This window comes from Geotrypetes seraphini, chromosome 1 (assembly GCF_902459505.1).
Source record: "Geotrypetes seraphini chromosome 1, aGeoSer1.1, whole genome shotgun sequence".
In the NCBI taxonomy this organism is placed as follows: domain Eukaryota; kingdom Metazoa; phylum Chordata; class Amphibia; order Gymnophiona; family Dermophiidae; genus Geotrypetes; species Geotrypetes seraphini.
This window is the reverse complement of record NC_047084.1, coordinates 272,471,936-272,495,760: the sequence shown is the minus strand read 5'-3', so window position 1 is coordinate 272,495,760 and position 23,825 is coordinate 272,471,936. Positions and strand designations below refer to the sequence as shown.

General features: G+C 41.9%; 1 protein-coding gene across 1 annotated transcript in view; it reads right to left on the bottom strand.

Annotated features, from left to right (window-relative positions):
• Positions 1–23,825, bottom strand: part of RNF212 (ring finger protein 212) — a 229,374-nt gene that overhangs the window by 36,517 nt on the left and 169,032 nt on the right. Inside the window, exon 10 of the mRNA XM_033951566.1 lies at positions 16,341–16,386. Within this exon, the coding sequence (XP_033807457.1) occupies positions 16,341–16,386 (46 nt within the window). The remainder of the gene's footprint in view (positions 1–16,340; positions 16,387–23,825) is intronic.

Genomic DNA, 23,825 nt, shown 5'->3' with positions numbered 1-23,825 from the left:
CCATGCCCAGGGCATCACTTCTAAGGAGGCCACCATTGAGCCCAGCACCTCTAAATACTGCCAGGCTATGGGGTTCAGAAAGGCCAAGATTTCAAGGATTTCCTTCCTGAACATCTGTCTCTGTGGTTTGGGAAAAAAAAAGACATGGCCCTGCGTCATGTTGAAGCAGACTGCCAGATATTCCAAGCACTAAGTTGGCTGAAGGTTACTTTTTCGGAAGTTGACTATCCAGCTCAGATCCTGTAAGAGGCTCATCACTTGCGGGACTGTGTGCTCACAATCCTCCAGAGAGGTGTGTGTGCGTGTGTGTGTGTGGGGGGGGGGGGCTGACCAGCTAATCATCCAGGTAAGGATGCACCTGGACACTCATCCTGTGAAGGTGGATCACGACAACCACCATCACACCTTGGTAAAGGTGTGGGAAGCCATAGCCAAACTAAAAGGAAAGCACCACAAACTGGAAGTGGCGCTGGAGCACATGAAATCTCAGATATCTCCTATGAGACATAAAGATACACCTCCGTCAAATCCAGGGAAGTGAGGAACTCTCCCGGAGCTACCGTTGCTATGACAGAGCGGACCATCTCCATGCAAAAAGAACCTTTAGGGCCTCGTTTACAGACTTCAAATCCAGAATGGGCCTCCAATCTTCTGTGCCTTTCTTAGGAACTATGAAGTATAAAGAGTATCTGCCTTAGCCTGATTCTTCTTCAGGAACTGGTTCGATGGCATGAATATCTAAGAGTCGTTGCACTGTCACACAGACTCTGGATGTCTAGCTGTTGAGTCGAGAATCGGATCCGGAGGGGGCTAAAAAAACTTGATCCTGTACCTCTCCCTGATATGTACATAGCCCAGAGATCTGTTCCCATTTTTCCAGAAAGCGGATAGCCACTTTCAAAATGAGGAACAGCCATCTTCCTGGTGTCATTTCTACTTCTTGGAGGTCGAGCCAATGCAGGACTCCTGATAGGGCCTCTGAGAAGAGTAACCAGAGGAAAATTGGCGACATCTCCTCTGATCCAGAGCATCCATCAGGCAGAAATAGAGTAAGCTGAAACTGTACTCAGGACTCTGATGATGTCATAAAGAGCACTATCACAATGCACTGCTGGCTGGCTTTGTTGATTAATATACAACAATCAAGTAGCAAATCCACTAAAGTGCTGAATTTCTCTTTTAGTGGTAGACTAAATCATATACATCACCTTGTAACTATACCTAGGATCCTCAGAAATGCCACCAGAGTACTATAACTCAAAATGGCCACTGTCTTCATCAATCCTGGTAGCTTTTTCCTTTTTCTAACATTTTAAATCTCTTATTATAGTGTAATTAATTTAAACTTAGCTTTGTTGTTACTACACCACCCCTTGCCAATGTGTTTCAATTCTTCAGGGTCAGGGGATGACACTGAAGCTACAATAAAACAATAAAAATTATTAACAACTCCCATATAAGTGTTTCATACTCTTTAACTATTTTAAATTTCAATTTAAACATCTCTTACCTTACGGTGGTTATCATGTTCATTCTAACATTCAAGTTTTGCCGCCATTATATTAAAATGGACATGGCATTCTTACTAGCGCTCTAAAATAGGAAATCCCCTCTGACATAAATCCTGTGGCAACCTATCACCCCAAAGGAAGCCTCACCAGAGGAACATTCCACTTTTAAACTTAGCACCCTACCGCATTCAGTCAGAACTTTAATTCTCGCCCTGAAAATGAAAAGTTTAGTCCACAAGCATTATCTACTCACTGATTTCATTTAAATTTTCAGAAATCATGGTGTTCAGTTCAAAAATCCATCTTAGTTCTTTAATACAGAGAATTCATTCAATATTTCCTCCCTCTCACCCAACTGTTACAGAATTAATGACCCTCCATTTTAGATCTTGTAAAGTATGGTTCATTAGTATCCAGTGGCAAACTAGCGGAGCTGTTTCATTCTGAGTGTGTACATGAGACTAGTGCTCATTTAACCTGATCTTAATTGGTCTTGTAATACATCCAACATATATTTTTGGACATGGGCACTGTATCATATAGATTACATATGAAGTCTTACAGTCTGTTCTATTCCATGTTTGGTATATCTTTTTAGTACATGGATGTGTCCACCTCTCTCCCGATAGAGTAAAGGGACACCATTGACAGTATCCACACACAGCATGATATCCCTTAAAAGTTTTGCGACTCCTTAATTTGAGAGCCCAACTTGATGATTTCACCTATATTCTTGGTCCACCTTTACAAAAATATTGGCTTCTCACCAATTGTCATTTCAGCTAGTTTTGCTACATGCCAATATTTGAGGACAATTTGATTGATTTTAGAGGCTAGAGGAGAGAATTTTTGAACGAACGTTATAGTTTGTTGTTGTTACCTGCTTATTCTCTTAACAATAACTCTCTTTATGCATATTTAGCCCTCAGGTATGCTTGTCGTACCACCAGCCTTGGGTATCCATGCTGGAAGAATCTCTGTTTCATCTCTCGTGCCTGAGTACGATACTCATCCATTGAATGGCAAATCCTCCTTAGTCTCAAAAACTGACTGATCAGTAAACTTTTTTTCAATCTAAGAGGGTGAAAACTATGGAATCTTAATAAACTGTTGCTATCTGTTGGCTTACGATATATTGTTGTCAACAATTATCTCTGTTGTTTCATGCTTGTTATATTCAAAAAGGAAATCTCATTCTGATGTACAGTTGCTGTAAATTGAATGTTTGTATCCAGTTGATTTAACCACTCAAAAAATTAATCAAACTGTTCTTGGGTGGAGGACCAAATTAAAAAAATATTATCCAAAAAATTGTTTCCACATGATTATATGCTGGAATCCTTCCGCATTATACAGATGTTTTTCCTCCAAATTTGCCACGTACAAGGTCGCTAGAAACGGAGCTAATGATGCCCAATGGTTATACCATGGGTTTGTTGGTAAAGTCCATTAAACCAAAAGTAGTTCTTAGTAAGAACTAATGTAGCTAACTTCATTAAAAAAAAAGATGCTGTAATTCTGGTACAGACAGTTTGTTTTTCAAATATTTCTTGTAACAGGCTCAATGCTCTATCAACGGGTATCATCGTATATACAGCTGTCAAACCTAAAGTTACTAATAACCAGTGTGATTCTATATTCTGTACTGTGGATTACATTTGTAACATATGTGTAGTGCCTTTCATGTGTGACTTAATGTTCATCACTTCCTCCTGCAGAAATACATCTCAAAATTTTGATAGTGGTTCCAATACGGAATACCTCATTGAAACTATGGGGTGCCCTGGGGGTTGGTTTAAACTTTTATGTATTTGGAACTACGACCACTGACACCCCCACCCTGAGATTCCATATGCAGACAAGGGGGAGATTCCATATGCAGATAGCTAGCTCTCTGATACCCAGAGGGTTCTTACTCAGGGGCCACAAAGCTTGCGGTCAAGCCTTTGATAAAAATCAGCAGGCGAGCTGCTCCCAGGGGAAGAACCCCAAGCTCCTGAAGGGACCCAAAGAAGGCTGGCTCCGCAGGTACTCTATGAGATTGGCCTGGGAGCAGCAGTCCATCCACATGGAACTGCTTCCTTTTCCCATAGTATGCCTGAACAGGGGACCAACGAGCACCAAAGCCACGAAGAATTTCCAGAAAAACGACAGAAAAATACCCCAAAATAACAGAGAAGAAGAGCAGAGCAAAAACATATCTCCTGAGTTTGCTTACGGAAAAATGGAGGATGAAGCTGTTCTCCACTGCAGGAAGGGAGGAGTTTCATGTTCTTAAAGTAGTTTTGAGGGAAGTAGAAATCAACAGCTACAGTACAGACTTCTGTTTATGCACAACAGAAATACAAGTTATACATTTTATAGTTTGAGGAAAACAAAAAGTGACAAGCATACAAACAAATGCATTCTGAAATGTATCTTTTAGTCATAAGACCTATCATTAAAAATACAATCCTGCTTTTTTTTCAAATTGGCAGTTTTTTCCTGTTCATTTGAACCAGTGTTAGTTGCGATGCTACTGCATAACCCTTCCCTCACAGCTTGGGTGATAAGAAGAGTATTACTATGTTTCTGACCTGGGCGTCTACCTGTGCAGTCATTGACAAATTTCTATCCAGATATATACCAAGTATCCTAATGGTTGAGACAAGTGGGAAAGTTATTCCATTTAAAGTCAAGTTTTCCTCATTGCAGTTAAATGGAGACACTAGGAAGAATCTGGTTTTCTCTGAATTTATAATCCTTCATCCACTTCTCCACTGTTGCTATTATTGATGATAATGTTTGTAAAATATTCGAGATGTGAGAATGTAATGGAAGTGCTATAGTTATGTCATCCTCAAAAAAGGAAGGCACAGCGCTTTTGCCTATTAGAAAAGAGGAACATTGTGATGGTTCAAAAAATACCTATTTAACATTAAATACACATCATCACACTTTACAGGAAAACCACAAATAATAATAGAGTTCCACAGAAGCAAGAATGGTTGAGGCCCAGTCTGTGTGACCTTTCCCACATCCAGACCCCCCCCCCAAAAAAAACAAACAAACAACTTATTACAATAATGTTCTTGTCTATACTTAAAAAAAAAATCTCATAACAAAATCACAATCTGCCTTCTTAACAAGTGTAGCTATTAAAAGTAGCAGCTTGTAACATATAGTAAATGACTGAAGAAAAAGACCTGCATGGTCCATCCAGTCTGCCCAAAAAGCACATTTCATTATCAAGGCAATGTTGAACCCACAATTCAGTAATTATTCATTTTCCTTACTAAGTTCTACTATAAGATGTCTTTCCCTCACCCCAAGATAAGAAAGACCTGTACTCGGATGATATGAATATGGTGTAACATACGCATACTTGCTCTTGATCCATTTTGTCATATACGGGAAACAGACGGTAGAAGTCCACCTGGCACCGGCTATACTGCCCCACTGCTGGAGTCGCCATCAAAGCTAACTCAAGCCCACCCTGATTTGTCTTGCCATGTATGGGATAAAGACCAAAGAAGTCAGTCCAGCATTGGCTTCACTGCCCCATTGCTGGAGCTGTTATTTAAGCACCACTTCTGTACATCATAGTTGTTGATCTGTCAAGTTTTGTGTCAATACTATCTTCTTTCTATTTAGGGATCCTTTGTGTCTATCCCATGTATTTTTAAACTCTGTCACTGTTTTTGCCTCTACCACCTCCACAGGGAGGGCATTCCAGGCATCCACCACTCTCTCCATGAAAAAGTATTTTCTGGCGTTATTCCTACCACTCTGCAACCTCATATCATGTTCTCTAGTTTTTCCATCTCTGGAAAAGGTTTATTTGTAGATTAATAACATTAAAGTATTTAAATGTCTGTATCATATCTCTTCTATCGCTTCTTTCTTCTATTACAAAAGATACCTGGACAGAACACTTGCTTTCCAAGCAGGTCATCTGAACGATTGGCTAGGTAACTTCATTACGCACTCCTCATCCTATCTAAGTTTTAGAAAACTAGTAAAAATAAACTTGTTTAACCAATTTCTAACCTAAGAACTCTTAAAGCCTACCTCATTATTCTGCTTACATGTATTCGATGACTTTACATTGTCACTATTTCTCTGATTGTCCAGCTCTTCTTATTGTAAACCGCCTCGAACTATTATGACTTTAGTGGTATATAAGAATAAAATTATTATATTATTATTCTTCAGGTATTTGAGTCTCTTCTCATATGTCCCTTGGCGCAATCCCAATATCATTTTGTCATCTTCCTCTGGACTGCTCCAAGTCTTCTTACTTCCTTAGCAAGATACGGCCTCCAGAAGTGAACACAATATTCCAAGTTGGACCTCACCAACAACTTGTACAGGGCATTAACAACTCTCATTTACTGGCGATTTCTCTCTCTATGCAACCCAGCATCCTTCTGGATTCGGCTACTACTCTGTCACATTGTTTCACTGTCTTGAGGTCCTCAGATTCTATTACGCCAAGGTCTCTCTCCCAGACCGTGTACATCGCTTTTCACCCACTAGTACATACAGCTCCTTTGGATTTTTACTCCCCGTGTGCCTCACTCTACACTTCTTCACAATAAATTTTAACTGTCAAACATTTGACCATTTTTCTAGCATTAGCAGATCTCTTCTTATGTTTTCTAATCACTCCAGGGTGTCCACTCTGTTGCAAATCTTCGTTTCATCTGCAGAGAGACACACTTTTCCTTCTAATCTTTCAGAAATATCACTCACAAATATATTGAAATGAACGGGCCCCAGTACCAATCCCTGAGGCACACCACTACACACCTTTCTTTCCTCCAAATACATTCCTTTTACCGCCGATTGTGATAATTGTATTATGCAGGATATAAGGGGAGCTCCATAAACAATATGTATTAGATACAATTTTAGTTAAGACCTTAAAAGACACTAATATTACATAAAAAGATGTAGCTGAATAATAGAAATGCTTCAGAGATTGTGACACAGCATTGTATAAACTGCACAGCATGCGGAGTATATATTTTTCAGTTATAGAACAAAATATGTAAGTTTCATGTCTAGAACAGGATGCTGAAACCATCACATAATTGTTCCTCATGTCTAGAACAGGATGCTGAAACCATCACATAATTGTTCCCTAAAAATAAGTTAAGAGCCACACTAACATATTTGTCACTTGTAGAGTTAGGGGAAATCATGTGATTGTAGCCTACAGAAGTGTATTGTCTAACAAATGAGAAAGATTTTGTAAAATAGATGTTTGCACTACAATAGAGCATGTCAACGAGGTCAGCATGTCCTCGGTGAGCATGTTGTTCACTTCCTTCTATTGCTGACAAGGGTGAAACCAATAGCATGTGATGAATTAAGCCAATACTTGTTGCTAAGGAAAAGTACTAATGAAGTATGATTAACTGGAAACCATGGGCAAGCCCCAGGTACGTTAGATAGATTGTGAGCCCACTGGGACAGAGAGGGAAAATGCTTGAGTACCTGATTGTAAAAACCGCTTAGATAACCTTGATAGGCGGTATATAAAATCCTAATAAACTTGAAACGTGACTTGAATAGAACCAACAGAATATTGCTGAAGCATGCAATTTGTAAATGGATTGTAATTGGAAGATATACCAACTATGTATGTTTAATAATGAATTAATTGATGATGCTATTATCTCAATAAAATGGCCAGACACTTATAATACGGGGAGATTTTTGGCTATCCTCTTACCTATTTAGTAAGAGGTCAAAACGCTCCTCAAGGCCTTAAATATTAATTATACTTTTGTGTTAGATTTCTTTTCTTTCATCTCCTCTGAGATAGAATTAAGAGTTGAAGGGTGTGGCCTGTCCATATAGTTATTAAGATCAAACACCACCACTCTCTATTGTCTGTCAGCCAACTAATATCTAATCCAGATCACCGCTTTGGGTCCTAAACTCAGCCCACTAAGTTTATTGTTGATCCCCCCTATGGGGAACCGTGTCAAAAGCTTTGCTGAAATCCTCTATCCAATTCACTGGTCCCCCAGTCAAAGAAATCAATCAGATTTGTTTGGCATGATTTCCCCTCAGTGAAACCATGTCGTTTCAGATCTTGTAATTCATTTGATTCCAGGTCATTTACTATTTTTTCCTTTAGCAGAGTTTCTATTATCTAGCCAACTACTGAAATGAGACTTACTAGCCTATAGTTTCCAACTGCTTCTCTGTTACCACTCTTGTGAAGAGGGACCACATTTGCTCTTCTCCAACCCCACAGATCAAATATGCGAGAGGTTCCTCAAGAACTTCTCAGAGTACCTTCAGTACCCTAGGATGGATCTCAATCAGTCCATGGTTTTGTCCACTTTTAGTTTTCCCAGTTGTTCTTAAACACATTTTTCTGTAAACAGCGATATATTAACTCCATTCCCATAAATACCTCTGTCAACCAACCAAGGTCCTTCTTCAGATTTTTCTTCCGTGGACACAGGAAGTATTTGTTTAACATGTCTGATTTTTCTTCAATGTTTTCTACTTAGCAGTTCTCAGCATCCTTTAGTCTCACAATTCCATTTGTTATCTTCGTTTCTCCAATATACCTGAAAAAATCTTGTCTCCTCTTTTTACATCTTTAGCCATTTTTTCTTCCACCTGCGCTTTCGCCAATTGTACTTCTCCACGTCTTTGAGTTTTATCCAGTATTCTTTTCTGTTTCTCTTCTTAAGTCCTTTTGTATTTCTTAAATGCCACATCTTTTGCCTTTATTTTTTCAACCACCTGTTTAGAGAAGCATTAATAGTTTCCTTTTCCTCTTGCTTTTACTAACATTCCTTACGTAGAGTTCAGTTACCATTTTTATACCATGTTTCAACTTCAACCATAGTCTTTCCATTCCCCTTATATCCTCCCACTCCATCAGTTCTTTCTTCAGAAATGCTCTCATTTTACTGAACTCAGCATGCCTGAAATCCAGGACTTTGAATTTAGTGTGTTCACGGTCCACTTTAGCTCTTACATCAAACCATACTGATGGTATCTTTAAAAGATATCATCACAAAAGGGAAGACAGAGCATCCCAATAGTGAGACTGCAAATACAGGCCACAGTAGACCAGGGTTCCTTAAATACAGAGCAGGCTGATTTTAAACATTGCAAATTATCCATGTCAACAGCTGAACAAATTATAAATAGATATAACAAACATTGATTGAAATGTCTGTATATAAATGCCAAGCCTAAGAAACAAGATGGGAGAGTTGGAATATATTACACTAAATGAAAAGATAGATAAAATAGGCAACTCTGAGACCTGGTGGAAGGAAGATAACCAATAGCACATTTTCATAACAGGATACAAGCTATATTGTAGTGACAGAGTAGATTGAATCAGTGGAGGCATAGCGTTATATGTTAAGGAGGGTCTTGAATCAAATGGACTGAAAATTGTACAGGAGCAGAAACAAATCTTGGAATCCCTATGGGTAGAAATTCCATCTATAAAGGCGTATAGGACAGTGATAGGAGTGTACTACTGTCCGCCTGACCAGGATGAAAGGACAGATGCTGAAATGTTATCAGAAATTAGGGAGACCAACAAATTGGGTAACATAATAATAATGGGTGATTTCAACTATCCTGATATTGATTGGGCAAATAGAACATCAGGACATGCTAAGGAGATAAAATTCCTCGATTAAATCATGGACTGCTTTATGAAGCAGCTAGTTCAGGAACCAAAAAGAGGTGAAGTAATTCTAGATCGAGTTCTTAGTGGAACACATGAATTGGTACGGGAGATAATAGTGCTGGGGCTGCTTGATAACAGTGATCATAACATGATCAGATTTGATATAATCCCTGGAATAAGTTCACATAGGAAATTCACAACAGCACAAAATGACAGAACATATACATATGCATGGATTCATGAGAGAAAGTCAACGTGGATGTAGTCAAGGGAAATCTTGCCTCACCAGTCTACTGTATTTCTTTGAAGGGGTGAATGAACATGTGGATAAATGTGAGCTGGTTGATACTGTGTAATTGGACTTTCAAAAGGCATCTGACAAAGTACCTCATGAAAGACTTCTGAGGAAATTAGAAAATCATGTGATAGGAGGTAAAGTCCTATTATGGATTAAGAACTGGTTGAAAGACAGAAAACAATCTTATCTGAGAAACTGATCAGTTTTGACTGACAAGACCTCCCTCTAGTTAAACAATGTTGCCTAGGGTCCTGTAGTCCATTAGATTCCAGAAACATCCCTATTCTCTGTTTTAAAAGCGTTTCCATTAATTTACTTACCACAGAGGTCAGACATACGGGACTATAATTCCCTTTCTCTTCCTTACTTCCACTTTTGTAGAGAGGGATCACATCCTCACTTCTCCAGCCCTCCAGTACCAGTCCTGACTTTAGAGAATCATTGAGGTCAACTAGTAGAGCTGCAAAACTTCCCTTAGGCTATAAGTGGAAAATACTAAAAAATAAATAAATAAATAAATATCCTCAGATTTATGCCATCTGGCCCCATCGCTTTGGTTCCAGGATTTCATGGCTAGAAGAGTTGATGTGGCACTGTTACAGGACACATACTTGTTGAATAAGGATGAAAGGCTGTTGAGACACAAAAAAATATATTTCACTGTTCTCCTGGCTGCAGTGAAAACAGCGAGGATGGGCATTTTGATCAGTCAATCTATTCCATATCAGGCTCAGCATATTTAAAGATGCTGTAGGACACCGTTTATTTTTGAATGTTCAAATTTATTCCTATCAGTCACCATAGTGAACAGAGGGGATTGGGACTTGTATACCGCCTTTTTTGTAGTTTTACAACCACACTCAAAATGTTTTACATTCAAGTACTCAGCATTTTCCCCCAATCATAAAAAAAGAAGCCAAAATATTAATCAATTACCATTTACATCTCAATTCCTAAAATACACAGAACAAATCTTCAGAGGGAAGGACATCATAAGGATTCAAATATTTTTATAACACGCTATTTCAGAACCAGGGCAAATAGTGGTGTTTCCCAGCTGCTTTTTAATATATTTATCTAAAGATGGGAATAACTAGCAAGATAAAAAGAGATTATGTCTTTGCCTTGATAATATCTTTTCTAGTAGATGTGTTTTTCTAGACAAATGGGTTATCTCCCCATGGTCATGAGCCATATGCAGAAGAAATCCACTTTAGATTTTTTTTCCTGTGTCTCTCCTACTTCCCAGGGAGCTCTACTGCCACCTGCAGTTAGTACCCAAGCATTGAAGAGTTCCAAGGACACAATCTGAAATAGCGACAAAACTGGGAAAGTTCCCAAACTGTTCTACTTAAACAAAACAACACTTGAACACTGAACCAATAAGAAACAGCCAACAGAAACATCAAAGGAGTTCAAGTAGTACCCATGTAGACACCAAAACATATTATACAGTATTATTCAAGGCCCAAAGGGCTGACTGGCATTCAAGAAACTACTTTGGAAGAATAAACAGAACAAGACAGTAAGCAGGTGCAAGACGAAAAGGGCAGGAATCTAGAATGACACATCTATATAATGGAAAATATATTATTAAGGTAAAGTCAAAATCTCTATTTCCAGTGCAATAGGTGTGTCATTCTAGACATGCGGGATGTACCAAAGCAGTCCCAGAAATTTAGGGTGGGCTGACTGCGCCAGCCCGTAACACTAAGGAACCAAAGGCAGAGTCCTCTCTTGTCACAACATCCACCCTATAAAACTTTGCAAATGTATGGAGAGTGGACCAAGTTGTTGCTCTGCAAATCTCCTCTGGAGAGACTGTCCTAGTTTCTGCCCATGACGAAGCAACACTTCTACTCAAATGTGCCTTATCAGAAACAGGAGACTGCTTCCTACAGACAACATAGGCTGATAAAATGGCTTTACAGATCCATCTGGAGATCATGGCCTTAGAAGCAGGTGCACCATGCTTAGTTAAATGAGTCAGCACAAACAGATGATCAGAGAGTCTAAACTCGTTGGTGACCTCTAGATAGCAAAGAAGCACTCTTCCCATGTCTAACTTCTTAAAAAATGTGGTCTTGTAGGTTAGAAGACAGGTAAATGGACCTCCTGATTAACATGAAATGCTGAAACCACCTTTGGCAAAAAAGAAGAAACAGTACAGAGAAAAATCCAGGTCTCAGAAATTCTAAGGAAAGGATCTCAAAAAGAAAAAGCCTGGAGCTCAAAAGACTTGCCGCACCGAGGTTACTGCTACCAGAAAACACACCTTTAGCATCAAATCCAAAAGGAACGCTTCTTCCAGAAGCTCAAACGGAATCTTGGAGAGATCTTTGAGAACCACGGTAAGGTTCCACAAAGGGAATGGTGGCTTGATCAGTGGTCTAATGTGGAGAGCAACCTTCAGAAATCTGGCAATGTCCAGGTGAGGCGCTAACATAGGTCTACAGTCCCAAGCTCTGAAACAAGACAGCCCAGTGACTTGGACCTGAAGTGAAATCACAGTGATGCCCTTGGCCAGGCCCACTTGGAGAAAAGCCAAGACCACTGAAACTGAATCTGAAAATGGCTCCACACATTCTTGGGCCTACCAATGCTGGAAAATCCTCCACGCCTTAGCGTAGGCAAAAATTGTAGTTGACTTCTTAGATCTGAGAAGGGTGGCAATGACCATGGCTGAATATCCTTTACGCTGTAATGCCTCGTGTTCAATAGCCATGCTATAAGATCAAATCGATCCAGATCCTCCAATGCAAACCAGACCCATGAAAGCAGGTCTGGATGCACCTACTGTGCCTGGTTGATGACATATCAGATTTGCATACCAAGTCATGTGGGGCCAATCTGGGGCTACCAGAATGACTCTTCTATGATGAGTTGTGATCCGTTGAGCTCAGTCTATCATGGGCCAGGGAGGAAAGATGTACAACAGATATCCTGAGGTCACGGCTGGACTAGTGCGTCTAGCCCCTCACTGCCGGCTTCAAATCTTGTGTAGTATCCATTTTTAGAATCCACAGCGCACATAAATCCACATGCATTTCCTTTTAAATCAGACAACATGGTGAACCTTAATAGAGCCATCAAGTTTACAGTTGACAGCATGTCATGTGATCACGTTTTTTCTCCCTCCTCCCCCTCAGCTGATCTATTTAAACAGCAGCTAGCCCACAGCGTCTTGCTGGCAATTTGAGTTTGTTACATGTCAGTCTCCAGAGCCGTTGTATGTATAATTTATGAGCTTCTCTCCTCTGCTTTTGCCTAAAGACTGCATAACCTTTGTAGTCTTGTGTGAATTAGAGATTATATTCACACAGACTTGTTTTTAAATCTTATTTCTAGATACAACTGAACATCACGACCAGTAAAAGTATTTAGCTAATGAAGAACTGTAGATTTACACATGTCCACATTTGTTACTCTCTGATTTTCATCTACATCGGGTCTCCTGAAGCATGATTCGAAATGGGGCCACGTTGGGACCCCCAAAGACAATAAACAGAGCTAAGTAACTCAGTGGTGGCAGTTTTAATTTTTACCAAATGAAGACATTTCTTGCATAAAACAGAAAGACTTTGAAACTTTGTTTTTTCAAACATCTTTGGAGTTTTTGAGTGTGCCCATAAACTTGTTAAGTTTGCAGTGACTGGAAGGTGAACTCTTCTCCAAGGGAGGTTTAACAGCCTTCCCTTCAGAGTTTCATATTTCTGAGCAGTTTTTCAAGCCTAATTGGGTCACTTCTCAATCACTCCTTTTCTTCTATTGAAGCCAGTTTGTTTTACTATATCCAATCCTCTTTCTGGTTTCCATTTTGTTTGTTACACTTCACCCTGTACCTTGCATCTTTGAAAATAGGCTTCAAATCTTCGGCTGAAGAATCGGACTGCCTTTTTGTTTTTCGCCGTTGCCATGAGGTCAAATTGGGGCAACCTCAGTGCTGGACAATGGACTGAAATGCTGCCTGCTACAACGTCCAGTTGCCCGGATCCAAGGTTTGTCTACTGAGGAAGTTGGCCTAAACACTGTCCAAGCCCGAGGCATGCACTGCCGTCAGCGCCTGAAGATGTTGCTCCACTCAGTGGAAGAGCAGGCAGGTTTCCAGACACAGAGATGCACTCTTGGTGCCTCCCTGAATGACACAGGTCACCGCTGTCGCACTGTCAGAGAAGTCTAACCGTTTGTCCTTCTAGTGTCTTCTGAAATTTCTTCAGAGCCAGCCAGATGGCATGCAGTTCCAGCCTGTTGATTTACCACCTTTTCTGAGAGGATGTCCAAGAGCCCTGAAGTGAATGTCAATTGCAAAGGGCTCCCCAGCCCAGGAGACTGTCAACTGTCATGATAACTATCCAGGAATTGATCCATAGAGGCACAACCTTGGAAAGGGACAGAGGATGAAGCCGCCAGTCAATGCTGGCACAAGCCTCAAACATCCAGGGCAAAGGCTTTTCTGTAAGGAATCCACCTGAGGAGATCAGCGAGAAAGCAACGCTTTCTGGAGAGTATGCCTGTGGGATCTTTGCATAAGGCACTACACTTCTCCTTCCATATTTGCTGTGATAGGGGATTAACAGAACCGCAAATACAGAAAAAACGCAAATAACTTTTTCATATGTTATTCGCTGTTTTCTATTAAAAACCATCGTGAATATAGTGAAACCGCAAATAACATGGTGGGAGACATGGTCTGTTCCTGAAGGAGAGGCAAAACATGGTGAAGAAAGTGATGGGAATCAGCGATTTTCTCTGTAAATGCTTGGAATCAGCAGTTTCTCTATGCAAGCTGATGTAATTTGGGGGGAGGAGCCAGCAATCTAAAAACCGTGAATAATTGAAACCGCGAATACTGAAACCACGAATACAGAGGGAGAAGTGTACATCTATTATAGTCACCATGGACCCTAGGACTTGAATATAGTCTCACGCCAGTCCCACGCCGACGAAACAGACTTAGCCAAAAAACCAGAAATCTGGGAGTGCACCTTCAGCCTGCATGCCTCTGATAGAAAGACGTGGCCGGCCGCCATGTCAAACAAGACTCCCAGAAACTCCAAGGATTGAGTCGGTGTCAAATTGCTCTTTTGGCAATTCACAATCCAGCCCAGATCCTCTAGGACTCACCTGATCCACTGTGCTCTGACTCTTGAACAATGAGGGGGCTCTGCATGTCCTGCCATTTGTTTTGGGTTCGGGGGGGGGGGGGGGGGGGGGGCTGGGCGCTTTGTCAGGGGTCATTGGGGAGGGACAGCGGTGGACTTTTTTCATTTTTTTATGGGACAAATATTTTGCATGTATAATACACACAAAATATCTGTGCCATTGAATAAAGACAAATTAATAAAAACCAGGCAGTCCTGTTGGTAACATAGTTACCAACAGGTCTAGAGCAATCTGTTTTTGTGATTGCTAAAACCCCATGCAAAATAGCCAAGCGATGTTAGTGCATCAATCGCTTTGCTATGTTGCATGGGGTTTTAGCTAATTTGCATGGCTGGATCAGAAAATGGGTGATCGAGGGGAAAAACATGCAGTGGGCCGTTTTGTGCATCAGGTCGGTAACAGTGATCGTCACTAAAGCTGTGAAAAGCGGTTTAGCGACGATCGCTGACTTTAGTGTATCCCCTAATAAGTTGTTCAAAGTTGTTAAATCACAAGAGGATTGTGAAAAATTGCAAGAGGACTTTGTAAGACAGGGAGACTTGGTATCAAAATGGCAAATGATGTTTATGTGAGCAAGTACAAAGTGATGCATGTGGGAAAGAGGAACATGAACTATAGCTAAGTGATGCAGAGTTCCATGTTAGGAGTCACTGCCTAGGAAAAGGATCTAGGTGTCATCTTTGAGGATATGTTGAAACCCTCAGCTCAAAGTGCGGCGGCAGATGAGAAAGCAAATTGAATGGTAGGAATTATCAAAAAAGGAATGGAAAACAAAGATGAAAATGTTATAATGCCCTTGTATCGCTCTATGGCAGGGGTCTCAAAGTCCCTCCTTGAGGGCCGCAATCCAGTCGGGTTTTCAGGATTTTCCCCAATGAATATACATGAGATCTATGTGCATGCACTGCTTTCAATGCATATTCTTTAGGGAAATCCTGAAAACCCGACTGGATTGCGGCCCTCAAGGAGGAACTTTGAGATCCCTGCTCTATGGTCTGGCCATACCTCGAATAATGTGTGCAATTCTGGTAGCTGTTATCTCAAAACAGATATAGAGGAATTAGAAAAGGTACAAGAGAAGGGCTACAAAAATTATAAAAGGGATGGGACGACTTCGCTATGAGGAAAGGCTAAAGTGGCTAGGGCTCTTCAGCTTGGAGAAGGCTCAGGGGTGATATTATAAGAGATCTATAAAATACTGATTGGAGTAGAAAGTGTAGATGTGAATCACTTGTCTATTCTTCAAAAAATACTAGGACTAGGAGGAATGTGATGAAGTTGCTAAGTATTAGATTGAAAACAAACTGCAGAATATTTCTTCACACGTGTAATTAAACTCTGGAATTTGTTGATGGAGAATATGCTGAAATCAGTTAGCTTAGTGGGGTTTTTAAAAGGTTTGGATAGTTTCCTAAAAGAGAAGTCAATAGGCCATTATTGAGATGGCTTTGGGAAATTCACTGCTTATTCCTAGGATAAAATCTGGGAGGAGGGTGGGAGGATATTTTTAATTTGAATAGGGTAAGGCTATTGGGATAGTCTATGTTTCTGTGTTTTATTGAATAATCATTGGGTGGGGGGAGAAAATGGTTGTAAGTTGAATGTGCTTTTATTAACTTATTATATGATATATATTTGTGTATTGCACTTTTGAAGTTTAGAAAATCAATAAAGAATTAAAAAAAAAAAAAAATGCAAATTAACTTACATTTTTCATCTGGGAAGACACAGGATCAATTTCCATCAATTCCACCCTAATAAACCAGATTAAGCACAAGTAAGTTGAGGAAACTCCATTGGCTACCTGTGCGTTAACGTATTAATTTTCAAAACATTAGTACTAGTGTTCAAAGTCATTTACCAAGGGATTCCCTGGTATTTATCGTAGGCTATGGCAATCTACCGGCCACTTAGAACTCTGTGGTCTGAGAGCGTGATACGATTGTCGTTGATGGATTTCTTAAAAGTGCATTATGAGAAAACAAGATCTTCTGTTATTTCCATCTTAGGAGTAATTCTGTGGAATAAATTAACTTGACCGCAAAGAGCTCTTCTTGATATTCAAAAGTTTAAGAAAATGCTCAAGACTATACTTTTCATAGAAGCATTTCAATGAGTGATGATTCAGGTTTATTCTGGTTTTTAGACTGACATATAATTGAGCACTGTAAATTAATTGTTCTTATTGAAAGATCTGAAATGTTTGTATAAATTTTGTTTTTCTGTATGTTGCTATTAGTAAAGTCACCTAGGAATAGGCAGTTGAGAAATCTTTTAAATAAATAAATAATCAAAATCATCAAAATTGATAAACCTCTAGCATGGCTTTTTAAAATAAGGGAAACAATATGTTTATGTAGAGGGGCATTTCCGATATACAGTACTTCCCCCAAATTCACAGGGGTTCCGTTCCAGGAGCACCTGCAAATTTTGAAAAACCGCGAATGCAGTTTAGGAGCGGATCGGAAGCGGGAGAGGGCTGCAGGGGTGGTGGTGGATGCAGAAAAATAAGGCTGATGCAGGATCATTCTTAGTATTTTCTGTAAGTCAGAAGGGGTGATTTACACAATAAAATGCCCTTGTAACCTTGTTTAAAAACCCCCAAAAGCTAGTCTCGACGGGTGACTCTAACAGTGGGTTGGATGGCCCAAGTTGGTCGCCCATGGTGAGACTGCTTGAAAGGCTTAGAGGGAGGTAGTAGGGAAAAAGTGGGGGAGAAGAGGTAGGCGAGGAGGGAGATGATTTCCTGCTAGATTGCCGGAAGTGATTGGCAGCGAGAAGGGAAGCAGGGCATGTTGATGGGTGGGAATATATAGTTTTCATGCCTCCAAGGAACAGCGTGCTTCCCGGTCCCTCGGAGGCAACTTTTTGGGTAAGCCCTTACCTTTTTCTTCCTCTGCTCCATTCTTGGGCTCCCCAATTGTGTGGGTGGTAGCGGGCCGCTCTTATATGCAGGCTCTGGGCGTTGCGTGGGGCTGGCTCGGTATGTCGGGCGCCTCCTCCGTGCTTGCTCCCTTGTGCAGCGAGGGCCCGTGCAGGTCATGCATGGGCACTCGAAGTTGAGCGGGTGGAGCAGCGCGCTGGGCCTTAGGTGCAGCAGTTGATCCCCGGAGGCTGCAGGGTCAGGCCGTGTTCTCCGGCGGCTGCAGGGTCAGGCCGCGTTCTCTGGTGCCGCCAGGTCATTTCCAGTGTGCGCAGGCTGCTAGGGCGGGCCATTTAGGGGCAGGGCTAAGGCATGTGGTTCCTCAGTTGGACTGCATTATTGTGGTGTTGCCGATTGGTTCCGATGTGGTGCGTCTCTGTAGGGGGGGAGAGGTGCAGAGACGGTAGTTGCAGTACTCCCGGCGGGTGGTCCTGGATCCCACGGTCTCCTCTGCTTGATTCTCCCTTTAGGTGCAGCGTGAGTGGCTGGTTGCGCCTGGGAGGGGGATCCTTGTGTTTTTCCCCTTGGGCCGGCACAGTATGACATCAATATGGTGATTCCGAGGGAGCTCAGGATCACCAGGTTGTCTAAGGAGGGGTGACCCGGCCCAGATCGGAAACAGAGCAGGTAAAAACCCCCGTGCGGATCAGTAGTAGCATTGCACCTGTTGGTGCAGCCTATCTCTGGTTCTACTTAGGGACTTTATGGTAGGGACTTTCTGGGCCTTGGGCCGTAGCCCTTCTGGGGTACCACGAGTTTGCCGTTGCAGCCTGGGGGTAGGGGATCTGACGGCTTGGCTGGGGTTCAGCTTCCAGCGGTCTTTAGTGCTTTTCTGTGCATGGTTGCTGCCTTCGCAGCAGCTGAGGGGCATGGTAATTGTGTGCTCCTGTGGGGGGTTTCCACAGCGGGCGCTCCAGGACAGGGGTGTCTTGCACGAAGCCTTGGAGGGCTGCTCCTTGGTTGTTGTCATCCTGCTGGGCTGTGCTGGGTGGACAGGGGTGGCGCCAGCAGGGGGGGGGGTGTACCATGGTGTGTGGGTGTTTCAAACCGTTCTGTCACATTGGCCTGCCCTTGGATGTGGCTGTTCTTAGGGCACGGGGCAGGGTGTTGTCCACTGGGTACCTTCCCTTTTTTTTATTGACCGGTGGGGGTCCCGGGAGCTGGTTAGCGGCCTTCATTGAGGCAGGGAGAGGGATTTAAGTGGGGTTTCAGACTGGGTCATGCCGCGGTGTCCCTTGCTTCTGGCTGGTCGCTCCTGGTCTTTCTGTTTTGTTTTCAGGGCCGGCGGTGTAGCCTGCTACGGATGCTGTCTGTCGGATGCAAAGTGATGATTCCGGAGTGTGTCCCGGCCAGCGCTTCCAGCTACAACTAATTCTGGGTTTGACAGGTGCCAAGGACCAGGGACTGCGGTGGAGAGGATCTGGCAGGTGTCGAGTGCTGGTCCCAGAGCATGTTGGAGCTGGATGTTGCCGGAGCAGGCCAGCCCAGGCCATGGCTGCAGATGGGTGACGGGGTGGTTGCTGCTGGGGGCGCCACTTCCTAAGCTTCGGAGCGAGCTGAGTGGCTGCTGTTGGGGTGCCATGGGTCAACGGCACACCCTTTTCCAGCAGGTCATGGAACTGGGGGCTGTTCCGCAGCTGCAAAATGTGGCTCTTGGGCAGAACCGGGTGGTTCTGCTGGTTTTTCTTGGAGGGTGGGGAAGAGACTGTGCGGTGCAGGGAGCACGCTGGTGCCTGTAACGGGCTGTGTGGCTGCTGTTGGGGCACCACCGGTCAGCGCCGCCCCTCCCAGTAGTTGGCATGCAGCAGAACTGGGGGGCTGTTCTGCGGCGGTGGCTTTGGGCAGGACTGGGTGGTTCTGCGGTATCTTGGGTGGAAGAACTGGATGGTTCTGTTGATGCTATGGGGGGCAGGTCCCAGCAGAGAGGGGGGTGCACGGATGGCTTGAGCGCGTTGTGTGGTTGTGGAACCCCCTCCTTTTGGCTGACATGCCGTGGGGCGGTTCTGCAGAAGCACAGGTAAGTGGTCTTCAGGCGGGGTGGGCGGCCCTGGTTTCCTGTGATGTGTGCATGCTGGGGAGGATGCTGGCATGGCAGCTGTCTGGTGCCCTGGGTGCCAGGTGCCCTCACCGGTAGCAAAAAGCTTAGTGGATGCTTGTGATGGCGGAGCGCCTGGGGCGGGATGGTTGGTTCTTTGGGGGAGGCGGTGCTCGTGGTTCGCATTCTTGGGATCCCATGGGTCGCAGCTTTGTTTTTGGGTGGAGGGGGCCTGTGTGTTACAGGCCTGTGGCGGTAATTCCGAGCTACAAGGTTTTGGCTCATCGAAAGATGAACAGGTATTTGGTAGACAGCTCAGTTGAGTGGCGATGCCGAGGGTCAGGTGACCCTGAAAGGGGGGGGGGGATGGAAGTCCATGCTTACCCCTAGGCTCATCAGGGGATGAGCAGTTAAGGGAAAATGAGCTCAGGTGAGCGAATCTGCCTTGATGCAGGAGTCACGGAATGGGGCATGGAGGTCCATGCCTCCCCCTAGGCTCTTGCTGATGTGGCGGAGTCAGGGGTATACAATTTGATGGCACGGAATGGGGCATGGAGGATCCATGCCACCCCCAAGGCAGAGTCAGGGATATACAATTTTGAGTGCTTGTCAAATTACATTACATTACATTACATTAGGGATTTCTATTCCGCCTGTGCCTTGCAGTTCTAGGCGGATTACAATATAGAAAATATCTGGGACATTCCAGTAGAGTTACATTTCAGGATAAGAGTAAGTTACAGGAACAGTAATGAGTTATTATACTACAGTTTCACAGAAGATAATACTTATTACAGAAGATAATACATATAACGGAAGATAATGCATTTAACAGAGGTAATACATGTCAACTCGATCGGTTAAATCGGGTGTAGTGTAGAAGAATTACAGTACATTCTAGATCACAGATAAAAGATAATGTAGGGGGTATTTCCGAAGTCGTTGATTGGGAGCTCATTGGGTGGTGGTTAGAGTGGTGGGAGATATTTTTTGAACAGTAATGTTTTTATTTCTTTGCGGAACTCTTTTATGTCTGTTGTTTTGGTGAGTAATTTTGAGATGTCAGAGTCTATTTTAGCTGCCTGTGTCCCCAGGAGGTTGTCGTAAAGTTTCTTACGATGAGTACCATTGAGTGGTGGGTAGGTGAAAAGGTTCTGTGTTCTCCTTCTTCTTGGTGGGAGGTAGTGGTGAAAACGGTTATTTAGGTAACTGGGTGCCGTGCCGTGGGTTACTTTGAAAATGAGACAGTAGAGTTTGAATTGTGTTCTTGTGTAGCTCGGGAGATGAAGCAATTGTTGACTGCTTATTGGTTGTCCCCAATAAACAAAGCTGCAGCCTGGTTTTACAATCAATAAAGTATATGTGGTTTATTTATTGTCCACGTTATTGCTGTAAATATATAAACTATGGTAAGCAAGTAAAGCGAAGGGCTTTGTGATGTAGGGTGTGAGGGGCGGCAACTTGGCCAGTCCAGATCCACATGTTAATTCTGGACAAACATCTTGTAAGTTGAATATCAGATTAACTGAGCATAAAAGCAATGTAAAAAGACAAGTATTAGTAGCACCATTGGTGAGACACTGCATGGATAAACAACATGAGTTTAAGTCCCTGAAAGTATTGGTCTTGGAAAAAGTAATGAGGGAGAGGAAAGGTGGGGAATTCAACATATTTCTGGCTCAAAAAGAACAAAAATGGATTTTTAAGCTGATATCATTGTGCTGAACAGTAGCATCGAGTGGCAACATTTTTACTGAACTGAAAGTTAAAATGGTGTAGAGTGGTCTACTTGATTGTGATTGGTTTGACGTCATTGCTTAACATTTAAAAGAAAAAAGACGCCACTGCCATTTTTGCATTAAATACAGGAAGGATATAGGTCCATAAGATGAGGAAAAATTAAGGAAGAAAACTGTGGTGTAGAAAGTTTCTGAATGATATATATTTCTTTAGGAAAACCAACTGTTCAAATAAAGCCCTGAAGCAGCGGTTAACAACTTTTGAACTGCGAAACACAGGCCACATTGGGACAAACAGAAGCGACATAACTATTAAGAGTGCTGTGTATGATCTGAAGCAGCTAGAGATTGGAGGCCGAAAATTTTGAAATACAGCAGATAAGTACTGTTAATGAGCAAGGAGAATATAATACTGTGCTTAATTTCATGGAAAGTACTTCTCGTATAAAATAATATTATACTACCCACTAATTTAAATTAGTGATGAAAGAAAAAATATAGGTGATAGAGCACTGTGAAATGCATATGTGAAGGAAGAAAGAAGGAGAGAAAACACAAGATATAGCTATATAGAAATATGGACACGGAAATGTGCTGAATATATAAAGGTATAAAATATATTATTATGAAAATAAAAACATGAGAAAATGAGTTTCGGTGCTATATGTGAATGAAGATGATAAAAAGTATGGTGAAAATATTTTAAAGGTGATAGACGAATCTATGAATTAAATAATTTTTTAAAAATAAGAATTTAGATAAAGTAATAATAAAATATCATAATATTAATATGGGTGGATGGTGGAAAAAAAGCCAGTGATTGATATTCAGAGCACATGAAACATCTAGTGTTAGAGATGCTCTAAGTCTGAGGCAACTTTCCACCTAGTATCAATGATAAGATAAATACATAGTTTAAAGGTGGGTTAGATAATATTATTAGGATTCAATGGAAAAGTAGGAATACTTTATAGCATCTTTACCCAGCCATTCTCCTGAATCATCTATTATTCGTATACACAATTGATCATCAATTCTCAATTGCACTGAAAAAGGCAATACTAGCCAAAGTAGAGGAGTACTGGTGCAGGCATTCAATGTCACCTCTAGATATTCACTGGAATCTGTTGACTGTCTCTCAAACCATAGTGAGATTTTAAGAGAATGAAACTGTGACCATAAGGCTGAGATTCCAAGACAAGCAAAGGCAAAATATTCAAAAAGAAATCAGAATAGAAAACAAGAGTTCATGTAACTTGTCTTTTCCCAATACACTGGAATTCTTGATACATCAAAATGTCTTCATATTAAGCTGAATGTGATAAAGTTACTTTTTAGCAGTTCATGTTTTCATTAAATTGCTTAAATTATCATACGCTCCTTTTACAAAGGCGCGCTAGGGCCTTAACACGTGGAATAGTGCACACTAAACTGCCACACGTGCTAGCCGCTACCGCCTCCTTTTGAGCAGGTGGTAGATTTTCGGCTAGCGTGCGCTAATCCGGTGCATGTGCTAAAACCGTTAGCGCACCTTCGTAAAAGGAGCCCTATATGTTTTATTTTTAAGTTGTCATAGTTCTTTCTAGTGGTTTCCTTTCTTAACTTTTGAATCTCGCATTATTCAAAGTCAGTGTTCTCTGCCGTTCTTTTGAATGAGTAAGCCCTCTTTTGGGGAGTTACTCCTTATGCCAAGGTTCGATCAACCCTGGTATGTTCTTTTTATTTATACTTATATGAGCTCACTGGCCATATATTTCTATACTTTGCTATTTTATGCACAATTTACAGTCGTTTTTATTGTCGGTGTTATTGCAGCTCTTTTCCTGATTATATATTACACATAAAAGCAATTGAATACGCACAGTTTCACAATGATAACCACCACCTTTAGCCGTGCTTTCAACAAATCTCAATTATTAAGTCTCTAGTTTTATAAGATACGTCCCTTCCACATTTTTGTTTCTCTCAAATACGTCGGATTATTTGCACCGATGGAATGTTTTTTGTTTTACAACTGAGATTTTTGCAGTAGGGTACCTCTAAGTTTTATCTTTTATTTTTTAATTTTAATTCTTTTTTCTTTTTATTATTTTTTAAAGAGCTACTGATGCATAGTGTATACATTTTTGGTTTAGTATTTTTTGCATTTTCTCCAAAGCCACATTTGTACTCTTTCCTTACAGCTACTGTACATCTGAGACTAGTAAAAAGCAATGTATGAGCAATGTGACCATACGTCCCATTTGAACGGGACTGTCCCGTTTTTATATCACCTGTCCTGTTTTCAGAGAGAGCATCCCGAAGCTGTGCGTGGGGACAACGGGACAGGCGATCGCAGAACCCGGGATTTCTCCGACACAGCTCAGATCAGCACAGCGCAGCTCAGATCAGCACAGATCAGATGCGTGCAGCCGCGACTGCACAAGCCTCCCCCGATGTCAATTCTGACTTCGGAGAGGAAGTTCCGGGCCAGCCAATTGCTAACTGGCTGGCCTG